At 37.5% G+C, this 23273-nt stretch overlaps 2 protein-coding genes across 3 annotated transcripts in view; both read left to right on the top strand.

The window, feature by feature from the left end:
• Positions 1-1133: 1133 nt before the first annotated feature.
• slc22a17 (solute carrier family 22 member 17) lies at positions 1134-15151 on the top strand. The gene is made up of 10 exons (XM_039656406.2): positions 1134-1516; positions 2377-2975; positions 5407-5510; positions 6060-6214; positions 7583-7748; positions 10162-10277; positions 10374-10482; positions 11707-11930; positions 12633-12744; positions 14734-15151. The coding sequence occupies exons 2-10, from the start codon at positions 2544-2546 to the stop codon at positions 15008-15010; spliced, it is 1695 nt and encodes a 564-aa protein (XP_039512340.2). The 5' UTR covers positions 1134-1516; positions 2377-2543; the 3' UTR covers positions 15011-15151.
• A 4800-nt stretch (positions 15152-19951) lies between these two features.
• Positions 19952-23273, top strand: part of scn5lab (sodium channel, voltage gated, type V-like, alpha b) — a 144789-nt gene continuing 141467 nt past the window's right edge. For both annotated transcript variants that reach the window (XM_089125950.1, XM_089125951.1), the window contains exon 1: positions 19952-20387. The gene's annotated coding sequence lies outside the window, so the exon portion shown is untranslated. The remainder of the gene's footprint in view (positions 20388-23273) is intronic.

Genomic DNA, 23273 nt, shown 5'->3' with positions numbered 1-23273 from the left:
TCCCAGACCTGAAATCTGCCACAGTGTTAGGAAAGAGTGTGTTTCAATCGAGGCTCTGTTACTCAACTCAGTGCGAGAGGACACGCTCAACACCTGAACACACTCACTTGATTTGAAACTATGTTGGACATTGCATAATTTAATATAATAATATTTTATTTTAAATTGATATATAACTTTTGTCATAATATATTATATTATACACAATGTAATGGCATTATCATGATGACAATTGTCTGAAAAACTTAAAAGGCCTACAGTATTACTATAATAAGTACAGTGTATGTATGGGGAATGGAACTGAAAAAAATAAAGTGATACCATTATTAAAGTGAACTAATAAGTGCTGGGTAGTAACGTATTACGTATATGTAATATTTATTACATTTTATATATTATATATAATACAATAAAATATATTTTATTTTAAATTATAACAATAGTATTTAATTGTATTAAATTAATATATAACTATTATTATGTTATACAGAATATCATGGTACTATCATATTTGTTGGAAAAACGAATATTTAACAGTATTGAAGTGTGTGTGTGTATATATATATATATATATATATATATATATATATATATTTAAATTATACTATAAAATATATATGTTAAATTAAAATATAATCATTTATATATCAATTTAACAAAACAAAACAATTAAAATGCTCAGATATTTGTACTGGAAAACAACAAAAATACATATATAGAAGAAGAAATTTTGACACGTCTAAAACATAAATGTAGATTTAAAGTTTTATTTAAAACTAATGAAGAACTTTTAATAATATTTCATATAATTGCCATGCAGTTTTCTTTGATTAATGTAGTAGGTCATCCTTTCATTTCATGCATACAGACAATTCACATACTGTGCAGTGTGGTGACCACACCATTGTGTACTGTCTTTTAAATAGTACGCATGTAGTAAGTGTGTATTGCGTATGCAGTTTTGTAACCGTTTTAAAAAAACAAGTTAAATTTTTTTTTAGCAGTGTTCCCGTGTGGTGAAATGGCGCCCTCAGGCGGTTGTACGGCTGTCCTGCAACTGCGTCTAGTTCAATGTTTCCGAAGCTGCCCGAATGTTCCCGATGTTTCCCGACACTGGCCGCCAGTCGGGCCGGTTTTTCCGCCCTGTGCGCGTCTCGGTGCCGGGATCTGTTTCCGTCCATGGCCGTCATCATCTCCGTGACAGCGGAATTCACGCTTTATTTACCTCCATTTAACGCGTTTGTTTGGCGTCGCGTGCGGCGGACAGAACGCGTCAGATCAGCAGAAGTGAAGCGACGCGCTTTTGTTTGTGTGTGTGGAGAGAGAGAGACGTTTATTACGCCGGACTGAACGGGCCGAACGGGTCCAGAACACATCAGAACATCATCATCATCAGTGTGTGTGTGTGTGTGTGTGTGTGTGTGTGTGTGAGAGAGAGAGCTGGAGTCCTCCTGTAAATCACCTGATGTGATCAGTGTCGCATCTGTGTCTCATCTGGAGACGTCAGCAGTCGCAGGTGAGGATTTGTTATGGTTTATAAACTCATTTTCATATCAGGACTTATGAATGACGTTTAAAAGCTCTGCTCATGTGCATGATCATATTCGGGTTTATGTTTTATGGTTTCACTGTTGCAGTTTTTCTCTCTAATTCCTCTTACATAACACTCACATTCCTCCAGTTCTTTCATTTTATTCTTCTGTTCGTTCTTTCATTTCACTCCTTTTTTCCTCTTTCATCTGGTAATTCTTTAATTTTATTATTTCTTTAACTTTCATCTGATGTATTTTATTTTATTCTTTAATGTCACCTTCAAGTCATACTTTCATTTGAATTTGATATCTATCTATCTATCTATCTATCTATCTATCTATCTATCTATCTATCTATCTATCTATCTATCTATCTATCTATCTGTTGTTCGATCTATCTATCTATCTATCTATCTATCTATCTATCTATCTATCTATCTATCTATCTATCTATCTATCTATCTATCCATCTATCCATCTATCTATCTATCTATGTATCCATCTATCATCTATCTATCTATCTATCTATCTATCTATCTATCTATCTATCTATCTATCTATCTATCTATGTATCCATCTATCATCTATCAATCTCTATCTATCTATCTATCTATCTATCTATCTATCTATCTATCTATCTATCTATCTATCTATCTATCTATCTATCTATCTATCTATCTATCTATCTATCTATCCATCTATCATCAATCAATCTCTATCTATCTATCTATCTATCTATCTATCTATCTATCTATCTATCTATCATCTATCAATCTCTATCTATCTCTCTATCTCTCTATCTATCTATCAGTCATATGATGTCATGTTCCCTTTTCTTCCGCAGGTTATTTCTCATCGTTCGTTCTCAGGGGGCGAGCAGAGGAAGAGAGAGAGTGAGAGACACAGACAAACGTCTATCTTTCTCTCTCTCTCTCTTTCTCTCTCTCTCTCTCTCTCTCTCTCTTCACCCTGCGACCGCGTCAGTAACAAGCCGGCCTCTCCATCTGAACGATGACATCACCCTCCCCCCCGCTGGGCTCCCCGACCCCGTGCCCCCCCCCACCTCCCTCGCTCCCGTCCTCCCCCCCCTCCTCCCTGCCCCTCCCCCTCCCCCCCACCGGAGAGGTCATGATTCTGGCTCTGGGCCGGAGGAAGCAGCGGCTCCTCATCGCTCTCTCCATTCTTCCCAACCTGTTCCTGGCGTTCCTCCTGTCATGTGACCCGCTCCTGACCCTGTCCTCGCCCTTCCGCTGCCGTCTCCCGGGACCGTCTCCCGTTCCTCAGGCGGCCAACGCCTCCATGCGCGCGGAGAAGGGAGACGGAGGTCTGGCTCAGTGCAAGCAGTTCGTGTTCGTCAACGGGACGCCGTCGGGTCTGAGGGACTGTGACGCCGGATACGACTACAACGTCACCGAAGGACTGGCCAATAACATCGTCACAGAGGTCAGAGGTCACACTCTCAACTAGTTCAGAATCAAGATGTTCAGAAAAACGTTCACGCTGCCAGAGCCCGTCTAACGGAGAGCCTTGGCACTTCCTATTAACCCCGTTGTGGATCATCTTGGTTGCAGTTCCATTAGAATTCCACTGGAGGTGATCACGGGCGAGTGCAGAATGAATGGGAGTCTATGGGGCTAAACGGCTAAATGTGTCTCTTTCTCCTGCTTGTTGTTAAATCAACATAGATTTTATTGTTGATTCCGCAAGTTCAATATAGATTATAGGCCAAAAGTCGAATGAACAAGTACTTATGTCCTTTTGATTTCTTACAGGTTAGGCCGTTGTTGGCTGGATCACGCTAGCATTCTGCTATTGTGTGACGTCATCACAGTTTTGAACGGATTTTTAGAACAGATAAGTGAACTTAAAAATGCAGTTTTCAGCTGAGTGTATTTTCTTAGCCCTCCCTTTTGAATGCAACTTTCAAATTACTTGACAAAAAATTACATCCTGAGAAAAGTGGATTTCTGGGGGTGAAACCCCATTGACTCCCATTCATTCTGCACTCGACCGCGAGCGCCCCCGCATGGACAGAGACGCGTTACTGCAGCCAGTCCACAACCCGGAAGTACCAGCCAGTGCCAATAGACCTTATTCAGAGCAGCGCCATGACAGGTATGAAAGTGAGGCTGTGAGGGATAGACTTACCGTGTTTCCAATGGCATCCGCTGTAAAAAGTTGAATAAAGCGGCTAGATTACTTACAATTTTCCACAGCTTACATTGTCGGGAGTTTTTTCTCAACTGACATTTCTTAGAAAGATATTTTTCCAGTGTTTCATGAGCAGAACAATCCGAAAACACATTAAATAACAGTACAGCCCATTGAAGAGATGCATGACTATCCCTCACAGCCTCGCTTTCATTCTCATTAAAAATCAAAGATGGCGCTGCCGTGAATAAGCCGTATTCTCTTCAATTAGACATTCTCTGACACTGCTCTTTTTAATTCACAAAATGAAATCATATTCACATATAATCTGAACACGCAGTGACTCTCACAGATGAACAGGGATGTGTGTGTTTATGTCTGTCACACTCATGTCCAGTGAAAGGTTGACGGATGCGTTCTTCAGATTCCTCTGTGTGTGTGTGTGTGTGTGTGTGTTCAATCAGATAAACAGCAGGTGCTGGTTTATATATAGACTCATAAACATGATTACTCCCAGTCAGGTGTTTCGAGTTTGTGGATTTTGATTTAATCAAGGATGCAAAACCGGGAGCAATCTAAAGATAGTTCATTTTAAAGAGACTTTTGTGTTTAGTGTGTGTGTGTGTGTGTGTGTGTGTGAGTCATGTGTGCTGAAGAACGGGTTTGGTCACGTTGTTCAGCATATTTTATGTGGTGGTGACATCATCATGGAGCTGGTTTGGTCACATGACTTGAGCTGTTTACTTCCTGAATTTGGGGAATTCATTTGTTATATTTACATTATTATCATCACAAGTATTCATTACTTCAATGAGCTCCTCGTACATTGTTTAAATGCATGAAACATTGAATTGTTGAGCTAACTGTGATTTATGTACATTTCTAAAATGCATAACCTCTGATAACAGATCACATGCGCTTTCCATAAAGCTGCTCTGAAACGATGTGTGTTGTGAAAAGCGCTCAAACTAGGCGCGTTCAACTACCAAGACGTTTCTTGGGTGCGAGTTATAAAACAGTGATCAATGCAAAGAAAAAGAACCGCACTCTCTAGTTAAATCTCATGAAGATTTATTCATTCACCATGTCCACACAGACGCGTTTCGGCCTAAGCCATCATCAGTGAGTGTGTAGTGTGAAACAAAGAGATTGTTTTTAAACATCACAGGTGGACCCCAATCAGCAACATCAGGTGCGTCAAATTACCAACATCAAGACACGCAAAAAATAACATCAAAAACAGACAATGCTCACATGTAACCCTTATAAACAATTGAAAAAAAAAAAAAAAAAGATAAATAAATAAATGGGGAAAAATATACATATATAAACATATATATATATACATAAATACATACATACACATACGCGTACATATATATACACATACATACACATGCATATTAAAAAAAAAAAAAAAACGCTATAAAATAATATTAAAATTAAATTAAATTATTTACAAAAAACAATTCAACATTAGTTCTTCATTTAGACCATTGTTGTGAAAAGCGCAATACGAAAGAAACGTGAATTGAAATTGAATATCGAACGTAAAGCCCGGTGACGTTTTCCGCCTCAGTGCAGAAGCAAACATTTGGAGATCACAGTGTTATCGTTTCCTTACAAACAGGAAGTCTTTTTAATTTGGAAACTGTTTGCATGTCCCTGCTACTGCTACAACTGACTTCCTGTCTGCTCTGGCCTGACTTCCTGTTGTTTCCAGTGGGATCTGGTGTGTTTGCGGTACTGGCTGGTTCCAGTAGAGGAGGTGTGCTTCATTCTGGGAACGCTCACGGGCTGTCTGGGTGTGGGTCACGCGTCTGACCGGTGAGGAACCGTCTGTTCAGGGTTTGATAGGCGGGTCACAATATAGCGCAAATACAAAAATGCAACAATAAGTTTGATTGGTGGAATTTTTTCCTCACACAGTAATTTTTATTTTGGGGGGTCTATCCACGATACATATTGCTGCATTTTTGTATTGCGATACATATATTGTTACACCCCTAATGTATAATAATGCAATGTGGGAATATTTATGCCTCCTGATAATGCAAAATATCTGATGTTACCAGTAAAAGTGGGCAACATTATTATTAATATATCTAGTCAGTGACAGAGATCAAGCATATTCATTAATATATTCAATATTGTTATTCTGGGGTCTGTATTGTCTGTTGTTTTAGTTTCAGCACCAAGTCCAATATATTCATTTACACACACAATATAATATCAAAATTAGCATTTTAATCAACCGTAGTTAACCTTTCATATCATACCGCAATAATATCGAATCGTGACATGAGGTATCATTACACGCCTAGTTTTTGCTGTTATTTCTGTGCTGGTTGTTGATTTGTGCTGTTTTGTGCTCAGGCTGGGCCGGCATAAGTCCCTGCTGGTGTCTCTGACCCTGGCGGTGGTGTTCGGTGTGCTGGTGTGTGTGTCGCCCTCGCCGCCGGTCTTCATCTCCATGCGGTTCTGTCTCGCTGCTGCGAGCGCTGGCGTCTACCTCACGCTCTACGTCACGCGTGAGTCCTCTCTGAGATTACACTGCAAAAAAAAAAAATACAAATATCTATATCTAAACACACGTGGCGGTCAAAAATGGCCAAAATGTTTGAATTTGATTTCAAAGAAATTAACGTCATGTATTTTAGTGCAGTTAATATTTTGAATTTTTATGGGATTTTATGGTACTGAATTATATTTTTGGAGTAGTTATAATCCATTCATTACCTGTTAACTACTTTTTGAACATGTTGACCTGAAAATGAAATTTCTAACTCAAACTGTTGTAAAATCTTGAAAGCCTCGAGCACACACTGAACTTTGTTTTTTTTTTTGGAAGATGAAGTTAAAAATGTGAGAAAAAAAAATGTGTTTATTATTATGAAAAATGCCTAAAATACATTTTTTTTTATATTTGATGTAAAATGTATGTTTTCCAAAGCATGTTTTACCCTAAAACTGAGAAAATGAAACCTATAAATCTGAACAAGTTGTGTTCCAAATTTGAGGCTGAAATGATTTCGTTTGGGCGCAGTACCAAACATTTCCACTAGATGAAATGAATTTCCAATGCGTTCATTTTTGACCACGAACAACACAAAGTGAGAATTTTTTTCAGGACCATTTAACCTTTTCAAATCATGTCCATGTTTTTTTTTTTTGTGTGTGTGTGTGTTCACATATCAAGTGCCAACACCAAGTTTTGTACAATTCCAATGTAGTAAAAAATAAAACTTCAGACAACTTCGGAAAATTTCGGAAAAAACAGCACCAGGGCACCATCACAATAATAATTCTGACTTTTATTTCTCAGAATTGCAAGATATAAAGTCAGAATTGTGAGATATAAAGTCAGAATTGCAAGATATAAAGTCAGAATTGTGAGATATAAAGTCAGAATTGCAAGATATAAAGTCAGAATTGCGAGATATAAAGTCAGAATTGCAAGATATAAAGTCAGAATTGCAAGATATAAAGTCAGAATTGTGAGATATAAAGTCAGAATTGCGTGATATAAAGTCAGAATTGCGACATAAAGTCAGAATTGCGACATAAAGTCAGAATTGCGACATAAAGTCAGAATTGCGACATAAAGTCAGAATTGCGAGATATAAAGTCAGAATTGATTGATGTAAAGTTGCAATTGTGTGTTATAAAGTCAGAATTGCAATTCTGTCTTTTTTTTCTCGCAATTGCGACTTTATTTCTCAGAATTGCGACTTTATTTCTCACAAATCTGACTTCATATCTCGAAATTACAAGATAAAAAGTCACAATTATAATTTTTTTATTTATTCAGTGGTTGGAAACAAGCTTCCACACAGAACCGAATACGAAACGCTTGAATGCATTCTGTTAGTCGTGACCTTTAAAGCGTTGTGTTGCAGGTCTGGAGCTCTGTGACCCGTCCCTGCGGCTGCTGGCCACCATGATGGCCGGTCTGACCACGTTTGCGGGCGAGCTCCTGCTGCTGGCTGTGGCCCTCGGCTGTGGCTCCTGGAGGGGCCTGTTGGGAACCGGAGCGGCTCCGCTGGCGTTGTTCCTGAGCTACGGGTTAGTCCACGAGGAATACAACCTGATCGGCTTTTATAATAATAATGCTTTAGCCAAGGGTCAGATATCACACAGTTCAGCTTGTATCATGTGGTTTTGGTTTGTATTCTTTGTCACTATTAGATTTGCACTGATGAGAAAGATGATAACTGTGATGACATAACATGAGATCTATTATAAGGTCATTTAAGACCACTAGATGATTCGTAAAACATTTTACCAGGAAATGATGCCAAAACATGATTTGTTTATAGTTTCATACCTATTCTTACTTACACTTCAACGTCACTCTCGCAATTTCAACAAAACCTTAACACTGGTTTAAAAAGGACCTAAAGATAGTAATAAAAAGAAGGACTGTGTATATGAAGAGTTCAGATGCAAAAGCCTCTAAATGCCATTTGAAATTTTCTTCTAGAATAATCATTTTTATCAAACTTGTATATTTAAGTTCAGTGATTTCAATTAAATGGCAATGATAATTACCTATTAATTGTTATTTAAGTGAAATTACTGAATTTAAATATACAACTTTGATAAAAATCATCATTAAAGAAGAAAAATTCAAATGGCATTTAGAGGCTTTTGCATCTGAACTCTTCATATATATATATATATAAACACTGTATTTTTCCACACCTACCAATGGACGTTGACCATTTCAGATACCAGTGAAAATTAAAGATTTAAAAAGTAAAATAGCACTGCATAGTCTTCACTGAATAAATTAACAGATTAATCATTATCAAAGTTATTCAGTCAAAAGCAGTGAGTGATTTTCCTTAGTCTTGTTGTTTGAGTAATGTTATTATAGAGACGTCAGCGGGTTTATTAGGCTGTTGTCACTTTAAGAGCTGCACAGATCCGCTATACCGTTACACATACGTTTTATTTCTCATCTGTTTATGTTCACTAAAAGAAACCCAAAGCTGAAGTTTACTCGGGTCATCTGCGATCCCTGAAACAAGTTCTGTGAGCTGCAATATGAAAAACATACAGTATTTGACATGTATTGAAACACAAACAGGTCCTGCAGGTGGAGAACATCTCTTGTGTTATTAAGCCCTTAGCTGTTTGAGAATGGGGGTTAAAATGCACTATTCTAACTGAAATGGTTGTAATTTAAGAATGCTTTGGAATATATACTCAAGTTTGGTCTTGTTTTAAAGAAAACACTCAGCAGATTATTGCTGAAGTGAAAACACTTCAAAAAATGAAAGTATGAAAAAGTTATGGAAGTTTAAATTTACAGTAAATCAAATATACTGTACTATATATTTTTTATTTTATATAAAATATATATTTCACAAAATATTTTTTACTCTAAAATTTCTATAAAATCAAAGCCATAAATCTTATCAAGTTATGTTCCAAATTTGAAGTGAAATTCCCATGAGATTTTATTTAGGCGTAGTACCAAAAATAGCCACCGGGTGCCATTGAATTCCATTGAATTTAATTGTACACATTCTGCCTTAACAAATTAATACATTTCTGTCCAAATATCAATTCTGTCACAAAATGTGGAACCTTGAGACTCAGACCTTTCTGACGATATCAGTTTTGTCAAGATTAGAAAAGGTTTTGATCATAAATTATGAAATATAATGATGCCCAAAAAGGGGAGGAGCCTGATAAAATAAGTACCGTTTCTATGGTAACGCAACGTTCAATTATAAAACAGTTTGCACAGGATGAATTCTGAGTTTATAAGCTTTCAAATGATACCTAATTTATGATAACTTCTAAAATATGTAATATAATAAAAAAAGGTGATAAAATATTTTAGAGGATAATAAATATAAATATTATCATTTTTAGAGGATAATATTATACTTTATATTTTTTTTATTGAAAAATGCTAGATTATATGTTTTATTATGAATTTTTAGCATAAAAACAGAAGTTTCAATGATTAAAAGTGGATGCATCGACTTTTTGTGACAAAGGTCAAAACTCCTGTTATGATGCAGATTTTTCTTGTCATAAATTCATCAATTACTCTTCCTACATAATTTTTTAACACAAAACAGGGGTAGAATATCTATTTAGAAGTCTTAGACCTTTCCAATGATATATAATTTGATATCATAATTAGATTAGGATTTAATAGAAATATAGTGAAGTAAAGTTAGGCGTCCCGGTACCGGGACGGTGACAGTTATTAAACTGGCTCGGCATCGACACACTCATACTGGAGCTGCTGGGAACCCGGAAGTAAAGCTTTTCAACACTTCATCAGCCTAAATGCAAAGCGACTGCGCCTTCAGAAATATTGATCTGAAATTCCCTGTGAAGCATCAAAGCTGTGAGCGCATTAGCGCTCGTTAGTAATGACGATGAGTGTCCCTGTGCCGTTTGTAGAGCAAATGCTGTCATCACTCTTTTTAAAGATCAGTTTGTGTGTCTTCAGGATCCCGGGAGTGTTCCCCGAATCGCCTCGCTGGCTTCTGCTTTCCGAGAGGACGGGAGACATGAATTCCTTCAGCGAACGGAGCGAGCGGCAGAGAGACGACGACAGTTTCACGGGTGGGACGTGTTCATTTGTGCATCAGTTTCTGCTGGATAGTACAGTAGTACTAGAATGCATACAGTAACGAGAGTGTGTTATTGTGTGTGACGCAGAGATGGACACAGAGTCGTCCTCTTCTCCTGGACGTCCTCATCTGTCCTTCCCAGAGCTGCTGCACAGCAGAAACATCTGGAAAAACCTGTGTGTGCTGGGGTTCACATCGTAAGTGATTCCTACTGTTTTGACTTGCCTAATGTTTCAAAAGTGCAAAGAACAAACATTTAGCGTATCGGTGCACACCCTTAGGTGTTTCAGACACATTGCCACAGGTGTATAGACCCCTTTTCAGTTGGTAAACATGGTGACGTTTATTTGTGGGCGGAGCTTAGGTGGAGGCAGAACGATCCCTCTGGCCGCTTCACTAATGCTAGTTAGCAAGTATTGTTAGCTTGTTTTTTAACAATGACTGGAGAAAATCCGATTTTATCTTAATGTGTAAGGTCACTCAGTGTCCAGGACCGCGATTGTTATTTCTAAAAGTTATTTTTAACGGACAGAACCAGATTGGCCGACCCGTATCCGCCTACACGCTCACTCAATGCATGGACGATCTGACAGGATTAACGTACGTTACCTCGGTTGAGTGGCCTGACTTCTACACCTACCTTATGGAGAAACCGATCAAAAAGAGAAACTCAGGGCTTATAAATCTTTAGATGCCTATATGGTCCTGTACAAGACTTGTGTGTACGATCCGCAGTTCTGCCGAGCCAGCGCCGAGACCACGACAATGTAAAGAGTGACATTACAGTGCAATTTTAATGATTATTTAAGGCATTAAGATCAATATCCAATATTTATTCCTCTTTTTAGGCAACTTTAGCATGGGTGTCCAAACTTATTTACATCACTGTATTTAAACAGCTGAATAATGTAATTATAAGCCACATAAATAATGTATTAACTCACATTTGACGAAGTGATCACTGCACACACACACACACACACAGGCATTTTCCCATTCGGATCCTCCCAATACTTCTTCAGCATTTATTAATCTTAGTTAATATTAATTCCAACATTTACTAATACGTTATTAAAATCAAAGGTTGTATTAGTTAACATTAGTTAATGGACTGTGAACTAACATGAACACACAATGAACAGCTGTATTTGTATTAACTAACGTTAACAAAGATTAATAAACACTGTAACTAATGCATTGCTCATCGTTAGTTTATGTTAGTTAATGCATTTACTAATGTTAACTAATGAACCTTATTGTAAAGTGTTACCAAAATCACTTTTGTTTGTGAATTTCCAAACCAAAAGTTTGTGAATTTTCATTTCAGCATCATTACTCCAGTCTTCAGTGTCACATGTTCCTTCAGAAATCATTCTGTTATTAATGTTGAGAAAAGTTTTGCTGCCTTATTTTGTGTCCAGGTTCATCTCTCATGGCATCAGTCACTGCTACAGCTCCTTCAGAGGTGACGTCAGAGGAATCACCCCCAGTTTCTATTGGACGTACCTGCTGTCTGTGTGTGCCGGGGGCGGAGCCTGGCTGCTGCTCTGGCCAACCGTGGACCGGTTTGGTCGTCGAGGAATTCTTCTTTTAGCCATGACCTTGACCGGACTGGCTTCCCTCATCCTGCTCGGACTCATGGACTGTAAGTGTCCACGGGTCGCTTTCCTGACACCATACACACATGCTAACGACAGGATCTTACTTAGTATTCTTGGGTGAAATTTCATTTCAATTTTTTATTTAGAATATTTATTTTTTATTATACAGAAAAATGTAAACTGAGCACATTGTCCCTCAAAATCTCATCACTTCAAATACTGTAAATAAATAAATCTCATTCATTACTGTATGCATTAATAAAATCATCCTGTCTGGACACTGTGAATAAAAATATATGTATATATATATATATATATAATTAAATAAAAACAATATATATATATATATATATATATATATATACTTTTATAAAAATATATATATATATATATATAAATAAAAACTATATATATATATATATATATATATAATAAATTAAAAAATAATATATGTGTATATATATTTATATGTATATATATATATATACTTTTATATATATATATATTTGTTTCTTAATAGTCTAATTAGTTATTCTGTTCTGGCACATTTTCTTAATGTGGAAACTGCTTTATTGTTATGTAATTTCTGAAAATATCACAATGCAAAACAGTCCTTTATGCAATATTTCTATATTTTGTGAGTGAAATATGATCTGGATATGTTTTGTGAGATTTGCACACAGAATGATCTGAAAATGAGGTATTTGGGGTCTCAATGTTTGACGTTTAGATGAATGTCCCTGCAGATCTGAGCGAGTCGGCCATGACCGTGTTCTCCATCATGGGCCTGTTCTCGTCCCAGGCGGCCGCTTCCCTCTCCATTCTGTTCACCGCTGAAGTCATGCCCACCGTCATCAGGTAAACACGCCGGTCCCGCAGGGCTGGTTACCAGCACATCATGAGAACACCTCGCTTATTTGAGCTCCTGAAACAGCAGAATGCAGGTAATGTGTGGACAATGAAATGGCACGCTCGCACTCGGGCAACAGAGAGCCGGTTAGGGATGTAATTTATGCATCTGTACCGTGTTGTTCTGGCTTCCCGCCAAGAGTGTCTCTCCTGAGGGAAACTGAGGGAAGATTTGCACCAGTTGTTCACTTATTAGTTTTAAAGCAAGGTCATGGGAAATGTATGAATAAAATCATAAAAAAAGCATTGGCCAAATGCATAAATATATGTCTGTAATGCTATTATCAATATTTTAATGTTTAATTGTATTGAGATCTGCTCAGTATTATGATGAACTCATGCTGTTGAAATGTCCTTCTTCACTATTATGAGTTTATAGAGTTCAAGTACTTTGTTGTCACTGTCAGAATGAATAGGAATCATTTGTCTATGTCTTGGGGAAATCTTATTAAAGGAGTAGTTCACTTTAAAAAAAACAAAAAAAAACTTTTGCTGATAATTTACTCACCCCCATGTCATCCAAGATCTCTTCAGTCAAAAAAGAAATTAAGGTTTTACACTCGTTTATCAAAATGAACGAATCTTTTTCCGAGTCATTTGGTTCATTCAACGAACGAAATGAACAAATTGACTCGGAAAAGATTTGTTCGTTTTGATAAACGAGTTTGAACAGGAGAGTCACGAACGGGCATCACAGAAGAGAGCAAGGCGACCATTTGAGCTTATAAAACTTAAACTTTGTTATTTATTTATTAAATGAGTGATCGTTTCGCTTGATAAGACCCTTATTCATCGTCTGGAATCAATTAAAGCTCTTTGAACAGTTTGAAACTCTGAAATTTGGACCTTGAACCGTTTGGACCCCATTGAAGTCCATTATATGGAGAAAATCCTGGAATTTTTAATTTCTTTTCGACTGAAGAAAGAAAGACATGGACATCTTGGATGACATGGGGGTGAGTAAATTATCAGCAAATGTTTTTTTTTTAAAGTGAACTACTCCTTTAAAGCCTAAATGTATTGAAGATATTTAGTAATATCCAATGCATTTTTTTTTAATCAAATATAGCGTTGCGTTCATTCACAACCATATAAACATTACCCGCACTATTGTATAGGCTACATCTACTTTCTGAAATTTCAGTCAAATGCTGTTTTTGCTGTCAAATACTAGAGCCCGACCGATAAAGGATTTAAGGCCGATACCGATACAAATATATTTGGGTTTTAAAATCCGATATATCGGCCGATATTTTATTTATTTATTTAATTATTTTTTTAAACTGGACATGATAGTCACAAATTTTGTCCTGCTTATTTGAGTTAAGAGAACTGATGGGGATGTTCAAGCAATGTATGTATCGTGCCCAACTCAACGAGTGTTGCCAACAGGGACGGTGTAGAGCGCCCTCTGGTGGACAAACTATACAACTCCAACACTCATGACATGGTTGAAGCGTGTTTCGTCCGTTTTTATTTTATTTTTGAAATATTAATTTATCGGCCATTATAACTGCAGATACTGATAGTTTGGAAAATGCCTAATATCGGCCGATAATATCGGTCTACCGATATATCGGTCTGGCTCTATCAAATACATACACGTGTAAAAGAAAAAAAAACATTTGATACATATTCAAAACAAAACAAAACAAATACAATTTAGCCACTCTGAGATATCTTATTAACTGATGCATATACACGACTCGTCCAATTTCAGACTAGGAAACTCGTATTTCCGATATAATTCCAATTGCGCATGACGGCAGCATCAGTACTAGAGCAAGCCAATGGCAAAAGTTCCCTCAGAAACAAAACGTGCTTCTACTTTTCTTCAACCGAAGTTGACCACTTGTTGGGCGACATTTCCATTTAGACAAAAGATTTCATAGCAACTGTGAATGTGATGATTTTGACGTTCCACGGTTGTGTCCGCAGAGGAAGTGGAGTGGGAGCCGTCATGGCGCTGGGATGCGTGGGTCGCCTCAGTTCTCCTCTCATGGATCTGCGTAATCACTACGGCTACTTTCTGCACCATGTGGTCTACTCTTCCCTGGCCCTGCTCGCGGTTCTCTCAATCCTGCTTCTCCCGGAGAGCAAACGCAAACCCCTTCCGCAGACGCTGGTGGACGGAGAGCAGTACCGGCGTCCTCCGCTGGTGCGACGGAGGAGGGATAACGTTCCTCTTCTCGCTACTCCCAACCCAGAGACCTAGCCTTTCCTCCGGGGCGAGTCGCGACCTCTAAACCATGTAGTCATTCCTAACAGCCATCGGTGGAGTCGTCCTTCATAAAGAAGAGTTCACAAATGCTCCATCTTTTCAGCGCACAATGGCATAAACCACGAGTCAAGGGCGTACGTCTGACCCATGTAGCATCCAGTGACTTTATGATAATATTAGACCGTATTTAACTTCACAGAGACAAGGGCTGAACATCACAGTGCTCGTTTTCCCTTCGTAACTAAGTTAGGTTTGTGTTCTCACTTCGGATGGAATTGGTTCTCATAAATTCTTGAACATGTTGCTGCTAAGAATCGCTGAAGGACTGATCGGGTTTGGAGACACTGAGGATTGCTTTATGTGCACTCTCTGATTGGACATGACACGTATTATTGTATGTTACACGTCACTTGTAGTTAAAGGAATATTACAGGGATACAACTTGAGCTCTTTGTGGGGCTCGCTGTCCCAGATTTTATTATTTTAACCTAATTTTAGTCTCAGATGATTTATCGAACTATACACAAGTTAAATAACGTTTTTACTGAATAATCTGTGTTGTACATTTTTAATATTTTTGCTTTTATAGCTTAAGTTGTATGTATTTAACCTGAAATATTCCTTTATAGGCTGATAATGTCCCATATTTCTCTGTTCCTCACCTCGGAGTACGACCGCAGAGCTCATTTGAATGTTGACACTGTCTGGATTTATTTATGTCTAATGTCTGGCTGTGTAGTTTGCCTTTTGTCTTTGCCTATTGCATTCGGATTATAAAATAAGGCACATTGGAAACACGAGTTATGTAGCTTTTCCTTGTAAACGCCTCGTGTTTGATTTTTTTTTTTTAATGCACTTAATAGTTCTGAATTGTTAGTAATAATTTAACTATGATAATTACTACTTGAATAATAAAGGATAATATTAATAAGTCTGATGATTGCGCAACAATTACTAAACAATGCTGTAATTATTAATACATCTTTAACCAATACAGTTAAAAAATAAAATCATGAAAAATGATTTGTTTGTCAAGTGATTAAAGGCTTTTGGCTTTTTGTTGCTCATTTCATACCAGAAATGAACTCTGAACTCCAGTTCCTGATTCTACAACGGTAATAAGGTCAGTCTGTGTTTGCGCTTCACAAAGACGGTCGCGAAATGACCACCAGGTGGCGCAAAGGGACATTTAGTGAAAGCAAAACGTAATTGTATAAAAAGCCTACATTTTAAATAGAATATGGCTTTAAATATAAAATAAACATGTATAGCAGAACACGCGCGAGTAGCGCCGGGGGCAGTGTGTGCCTTTTCGTGTGTCTGTTAGTGAGCGGGTGACACACAACCTGATTTATACGAGGTTGAACCAATCTATGGCCGTGTGACGAAGCGGGCATAAGATAGACTCGAGCGCGAGTTCGTGGGCGAAAACTAATTGACCCATAAAGCGCTCCGGATTATAAAGCCCACTGCCGTTTTTTGAGAAGATTAAAGGCTTTTAAGTGCGCCTTATAGTACGGAAAATACGGTATCAGACTCTCAAGCAATCCCCCTCTTCACATTCGACACGGTGCCACGCGAAAGGCGAAGCTTGAATTAACGGGTATGTCCCTCTTTGGCTAATGTACTTTCAAGATGGAGGGGCAACATGGCGGCGACCGACATTAGAACCCATTACTCGTATTTTCATTGGCATATTATACACTCACGAGAATACGTTAATACTTGAACGAAGTAAATACATCAATGAACACATATATTAAAAAGAACAAGTGTTTTTAGCTAAGAATAAACTAAAGAAGTTACACAGTGTAGCTTTAAATCGATCAAACCACGAGGAGTTTTTATCGTGTACCAAAAGTTGTGTTCATAAGGGGGGAAATGCTAGAAATTGACCGAAAAACTCCGGGAAAACGGCTTGCAAACCTACGTCTGCGGTCGGTAAGAGCCGAATGGGGAAATGCCCGTGTGTTCACTTCGTCAAAGGTGAGTTACAACTAAAGTGACTGTTTGTGTAACGAGTAATGTTTCTAAACTTTGTAAAGTCAAAGTATGTCTGCAACTCAAGATGAGGTACGTCATTGCACAGAGAACCTCCCCTTTCCGCCATGTTGGTAGGATTCCCACGGCAAAACGTGATTGTTTACGTGTGTTGTTAACTCGGGAGAAGGTTCTCGCAATGTCGCACTGTTTTACCATGCCTGGAAGTCACTGCTGCGTTAAAAACTGTTCTAGTAACTCACACGATACATATGGAAAACATGAACAATGGAATACAGTTTTTTTAGGTTAGCGAAATGGACAGCATCAGGGAGAGTCTGACCTGACGAGGAGACGCCGGATTGCTGGTTTGCTTTATTTGCTTGGATTGCTTTAGCCTTTATTATACGATTTTCACTGTTTGCTGTGCCTTAACGAACATGCAAAAGTGTTGTTTTAGTGTCTTGTTTATTACTTTTTTTTCATTGAAATAAATGTTTGAAACAACTTGATATGGCTTAACAATATTTATTGAGAACTGAAATATATAGGCTAGATATCTATTTGGACAACATAAGTTGCATGTACAACATAATAATGATAAATTAATAATACTGTTATTAGTACAAAAGAACAAATATATTGATGCTGCTTCTCCAAGTACAGCTGTTTTGCACTTTGTGTGAGTTTGTTCCTGTAAGGTCCCTTTTCTTTCGCCTTATCTTTTAGCATTGCTTTACTTTCTTTCTTTTTTTCTCGTATTCGTAGATCCGTCTCTGTCCTGCCAAAATAATAAATGCGCGAAAATCTAAGAGCTCTTGAATGTTTAGTCGCGTCCAGGCTGTGGTCGCGTCTATAGGCTCTAAAGGCGTTGCCGTTGGTAACCGATAGCGTCACTATCATGGCCGACCGGCTCAGACCCCGCCCAAATCGGCACGTGACTCCTCATTCTCCTCTTCCGGTCGACCACCATGGGACGTTATTTGGAAAAAGTCAATGGCGAGAGACAACAAATATTTTGATCTCGTTTGAATTGTGCCCTGAAATTACACATATGATGTTTGTCAATTTAAAAGATACATTTTAAAGTAAAGAAAGTCGCAGTTTGATGTAAAACTGTTGAGGTACAAAGCTGCGTTCCAGGCAACCTGTAACCCGTGTTTTTCCAACCGGCTACCCGTGGACTATTGACTGTCCCACCACCCGTGAACACGTACTAGATCGATATACTCCCAGTTACATGTAGTAAAACCACGGGTTACAGGTTGCCTTTATTCATTTAAGACGTATTATTGTATGATCTAAATATTTTTCACACTATGACACCTTATTATGACTAGCCTACACTTCAGTATGAAATGATATAGCCTACAATGTAAACTTTGCCTTACGCTAGTGATGTCGTACAACATACAGAATAACGATAGCACTGATAAAAGTTACTTTACTAAGATTAACTTGCTGCCCTCCATTTGCATTTCGAGCCATGGCAACGCAGTTATTCAGAAAAACTGAATAACAAACAAGCTATTCAGAAAAACTGTAATTCAGTACTTACAGCCACCTTAAAATAAAGTTTAACCCATCATTTTTGTATTCATCATGTTTGTTCTTGTCTAAAATTAACCCACTGTGAGTTTTGACGGCAGATAATAATACAAAAATGATCTCTGTTGTTGTTGAAAGTTAGGCTTACAGTATTGTATTTAAATGCAGTTTTCTTGCAGTAATTATTTAAAATAAAGTAATGGTGCATTTCTCACACTGATGTATGAAATAAACATGCATAATTAAGATCACTCACTAGATGTTTGAAACACAACCATTTAGTCTGTCCTGCAAGGCTTCGTCTGACCAATAGATGGAGATACACACTCATATTCCACATCATTCACACACTCAGGTGAACAAACTTCATATTTATCTACTGAGACATCTTACACTGGGTACATTTTGTAAGTTAATACAGAAGGCATTTCCGTCCAATAGGAATCACCCATTTCTTGCTCTACATATGGTATTATAAAAGCCATGCGCACACACATTTCAGCATTAACACTCAAATCCTGACTATTCAGAATTAGTGCTGTCAAACTGATTAATCGTGATTAATTGCATAACAAAAGTTTGTGTTTATGTAAGTGTTTATATAATATACGTTTGTATATATATATATACAGTATATATATATGAAGAGTTCAGATGCAAAAGCCATTTGCCAAAAGCCTCTAAATGCCATTTGAAATGTTCTTCTTTAATGATGATTTTTGTCAAACTTGCATATTTAAGTTCAGTAATTTCACTTAAATAACAATTAATAGGTAATTATCATTGCCATTTAAGTGAAATCACTGAACTTAAATATAAAAGTTTGATAAAAATCATCATTAAAGAAGAAAATTTCAAATGGCATTTAGAGGCTTTTGCATCTGAACTCTTCATATATATATATATATATATATATATATATATATATAAGTGTTTGTGTGAGAGAGTGTGTGTTTAGATGCATGTGCGCATGCGCGCGCGCGCACACACACACACACACACACACACACACACACACACACACACACACACACACACACACTCGGTCATATGCACACACTCTCTCACACACACACACTCTCTATCTCTCTCTCTGACACACACACACACTCGCTCTCTCTTGTCTCTTACACTTTCTCTCTCTCTCTCTCTCTCTCTCTCTCTCTCTCACACACACAAACAAAATCTCTCTCTCTCAGACACATATACTCAATCTCTCTCACACACAAACACACACTCTCTCTCTCTCTCTCTCTCTCTCTCTCTCTCTCTCTCTCTCTCTCTCTCTCTCTCTCTCTCTCTCTCTCTCTCACACACACACACACCTTTGTGTTAGATGCGTGACAATTCGCTACAAAAAACATCTGTCCTCCCATCCAGCCTACATTACAACACCTAAAACCACAATATGCCAAAACATGGTGCACTTTATTCACTTTTTGACCAAACAAACTGTGTCTTAAAGCGGCCGGAGAGCAGGTGGTGTTCGTGGAGGAGGCGGAACATGAACAACTGCTGCTGATCTCAGATCAGTTCAGACTGAGATGCACAGGAGAAACTGCTCTGCCTTCCCAACAGAGCCACAACTTCACGAGCACTGGAGTCTGTGTGTGTGTGTGTGTGTTCAGCACTGTGAACTGAGGATCCATGGCACACACATTCAGGATGCAGTGAACAGGGAATTTAACGGTGTTTGAGCGAGTGGATTCACTTCAGACTGAACTTGGAACATTAAATACGCAACTTGATTTTGCTTGCTGGGGATTTTCGTCATGGCTTTCCTGTGGCTCTTTCTGTTGATCAGAGGACATGTGTGAGCACTTTCACAAGCGGACTTTCACATGTAAGTACTCGACTTTAATTACTACAACTTAGGCGATCTTGCGACTGGTTTTCATTTCACAGACGTCTTCATAAATGAATACAAAACGTTTTATCGGCCGCGATTGATATGCATTCCCTCTTTGTTCATGTATAACTGAATTATCAAAGTCAACACGACGCAACAAATCAGATTTGAAAGGAAACAGGGTAATTAATCCTGTTCCTCCGCTTCAAGCGTCTGGTTTTGTTCAATGACAACATTTTGTAATATTTCCATATAGGAGGAAATATGGCTATTTCTATATAAGGGTGTTTGTGACCCTGATGACGCAATTAAGTCAACATCTTTTTCTTTATTTGTATTTACAGTAAGAACCTTATACTTTAACATGTTAAACATGCAACGCGCGTTTGTCTTTAATCACATCAGATCAGATGTTATTCTGACCGCTGTCAGCTCGTGTGTGCACGCGCATGTGTGTGTGGTTAACAGGAACATGAACAGGTGTAAATGTCGCTATTGTTTTCTTCTTCAGCCTGTGGGCTCTGTTTTCAAGAGTACAGTCAAGTTAAAAGTAGTTAAACTTTATAAAGCTCTGACTTCAGTTCCATTAACGTTACATGTGTTGTTTTTAACGGAAGAAGACGCGCGCGCAAAACGCGCCTTTTTCCCCCAGCGCGCGAAATCCTCGCGGCGCGCGCTCTTGTCCAAGGTGCTGAAAACACACCGAGATCAAAACATGAGGTAAAAAAATTGCACACGTCATTCAATAACATATTTAATTCGACTAAAGTAAGAGTCAGAGACTAAAACATTAATAAAAACGAAAATATTGTGAACAACAACAGCATTGACCACGAAATATTGTTGATCGACATACAAAGCTAGTAATTATTACCATTACATAGGCCTATATATTGCTTAATGTCATTCAGGTAAAATTAATTATTATTATAAATAATTACATTTGAACTGACCTGAGTCTTTAAAGTTTTAAGTAATGTAAAACTTGTTTTTTAAATAAAAGTAGTTAATTTAGCATATATATATATATATATATATATATATATATGTGTGTGTGTGTGTGTGTGTGTGTGTGTGTGTGTGTGTGTGTGTGTGTGTGTGTGATTAGAAGAACATATATGCTAGCCTATATTGTATTTTTTTTGGTTAACATTACCTGAAAAAAGTTTTTCCTCAGTGTTGTGTGCTCCCATTTGAATAACATCATAGTGATGATTATGTTGAAATACAGATAAGGGATATTTTTGATGAAATATGATACTTTTAGCTATTAATTTGTTTTTAAGCATTTTTATTTATATTTTGTATGTGCTTTGTATAATATAAATGTTAGCTGAAGTCTACAGAGTGTGTGTGTGTGTGTGTTTGTGAGATTGTGTGTGTGAGTGAGTGTGTGTGACTTGAGCTAGGAGAAATAAACAGGAAGTGATCGTAACACAGTCAGGGATGTATGATATAATAATCCTCAGTGATTTAATAGTTATTCACGTTGACTGTGTTAAGAACCATCACTCATGCCACATCATCACTCTAATTATGATGAACTGGGTGTCGTCTGTCATATCGTCGATTAATGATGTATGATCCTCAGTCTGTTGTGATTGGCTGACACTGACTGGGATTAAAAATACTATAGCTGTTCGAATTGATCAAGAACTCTTAATAAAGCGGGAAAAGCTGGTTTAATGTGTGTTGAGAAGCTGCGACCATAGTGTGTGTGTGTGTGAGTGTAGCAGCAGAGCTGACCTTGAATCATTATTTGTTTTGCCAGTCATAATTTATTTGTGACAAGTGCTCTATGGCCTCATCTATTCTCATCTAAGCAATCTGAGACAGTTTCTGTCCCCCGTGTAGCGGACACACACTGTGTTTCCTTTCATATTTTGTTTCTTTTATAACCCAGCTTGACTTCAATACGTCCAATTTATATCACTATAGTGAAAACAATGACAAGCAATGTTTCATTTTGACATAATTTGGTGGTGTTATCCAGCACCTGTATCTCGGAGAGCTCCAGCTCAGCGAGTCTGTCGTTTAGCCAGATCTAACATGTCTGTCATTAGATCAGCTCCGAGTGCAGTCATTACTGGAGACTGCTGTGGGTCTGTGAGCTCCTGAGGATCAGGGATCAGCTGCTGGGGGTCGGGGGGCACGTGTAGCGCTGTCAGCACTTCTTCATCTGCTTTCTTCTTCTCCTCGGAGCTGAGGAGGATGGGTTCAGCAACAGAAGTGATAAGCTGATGCACTTTACTTCGAGGATAAGACTGTGAAACGTGGCTAAAAGTTATAATTTTCAACATTTTCAGCCCCAAAAAAACCCAACATAAATATAAAATGTTTTTTTTGGGTCTGAAAATATGTATATATATATATAACCTATATAAAGTGTTGCTTTTTTGGGCTGAAAATGTTGAATAGTCGTATCCTCGAAGTAAAGCGCATCAGCTTATTTTTTCAACATTTATACTTTTTTGTTCATTTTCAGCCCCAAAAACAACATAAATAAAATCTTGTTTTTTTGGGTCTGAAAATGTATATATAATGTGTTTATATATAGCTATATATATATATATATATATATATATATATATAGATATATATATATAGCTTTTTTGGGCTGAACATTTTGAAAAATATAACTTAGCCATGTTGCACAGTCGTATCCTCGAAGTAAAGCGCATCAGCTTATTTTTTCAACATTTATATTTTTTTGTTGTATTTTTCAGCATTTTCAGCCCAAAAAAACAACATAAATATAAAATGTTGTTTTTTTGGAGGTCTGAAAATGTCGAAAAATATAATTTTTAGCCACGTTTCATAGTCGTATCCTCGAAGTAAAGCGCATCAGCTTTTTTTTCCAACATTTATATTTTTTTGGAG

The sequence above is a fragment of the Pimephales promelas genome, chromosome 22 (genome assembly GCF_988280905.1).
Source record: "Pimephales promelas chromosome 22, fPimPro1.hap1.1, whole genome shotgun sequence".
Taxonomy (NCBI): Eukaryota; Metazoa; Chordata; class Actinopteri; order Cypriniformes; family Leuciscidae; genus Pimephales; species Pimephales promelas.
Note: the sequence above shows the minus strand (reverse complement) of the source record. Positions and strands in the feature narration are given on the sequence as shown.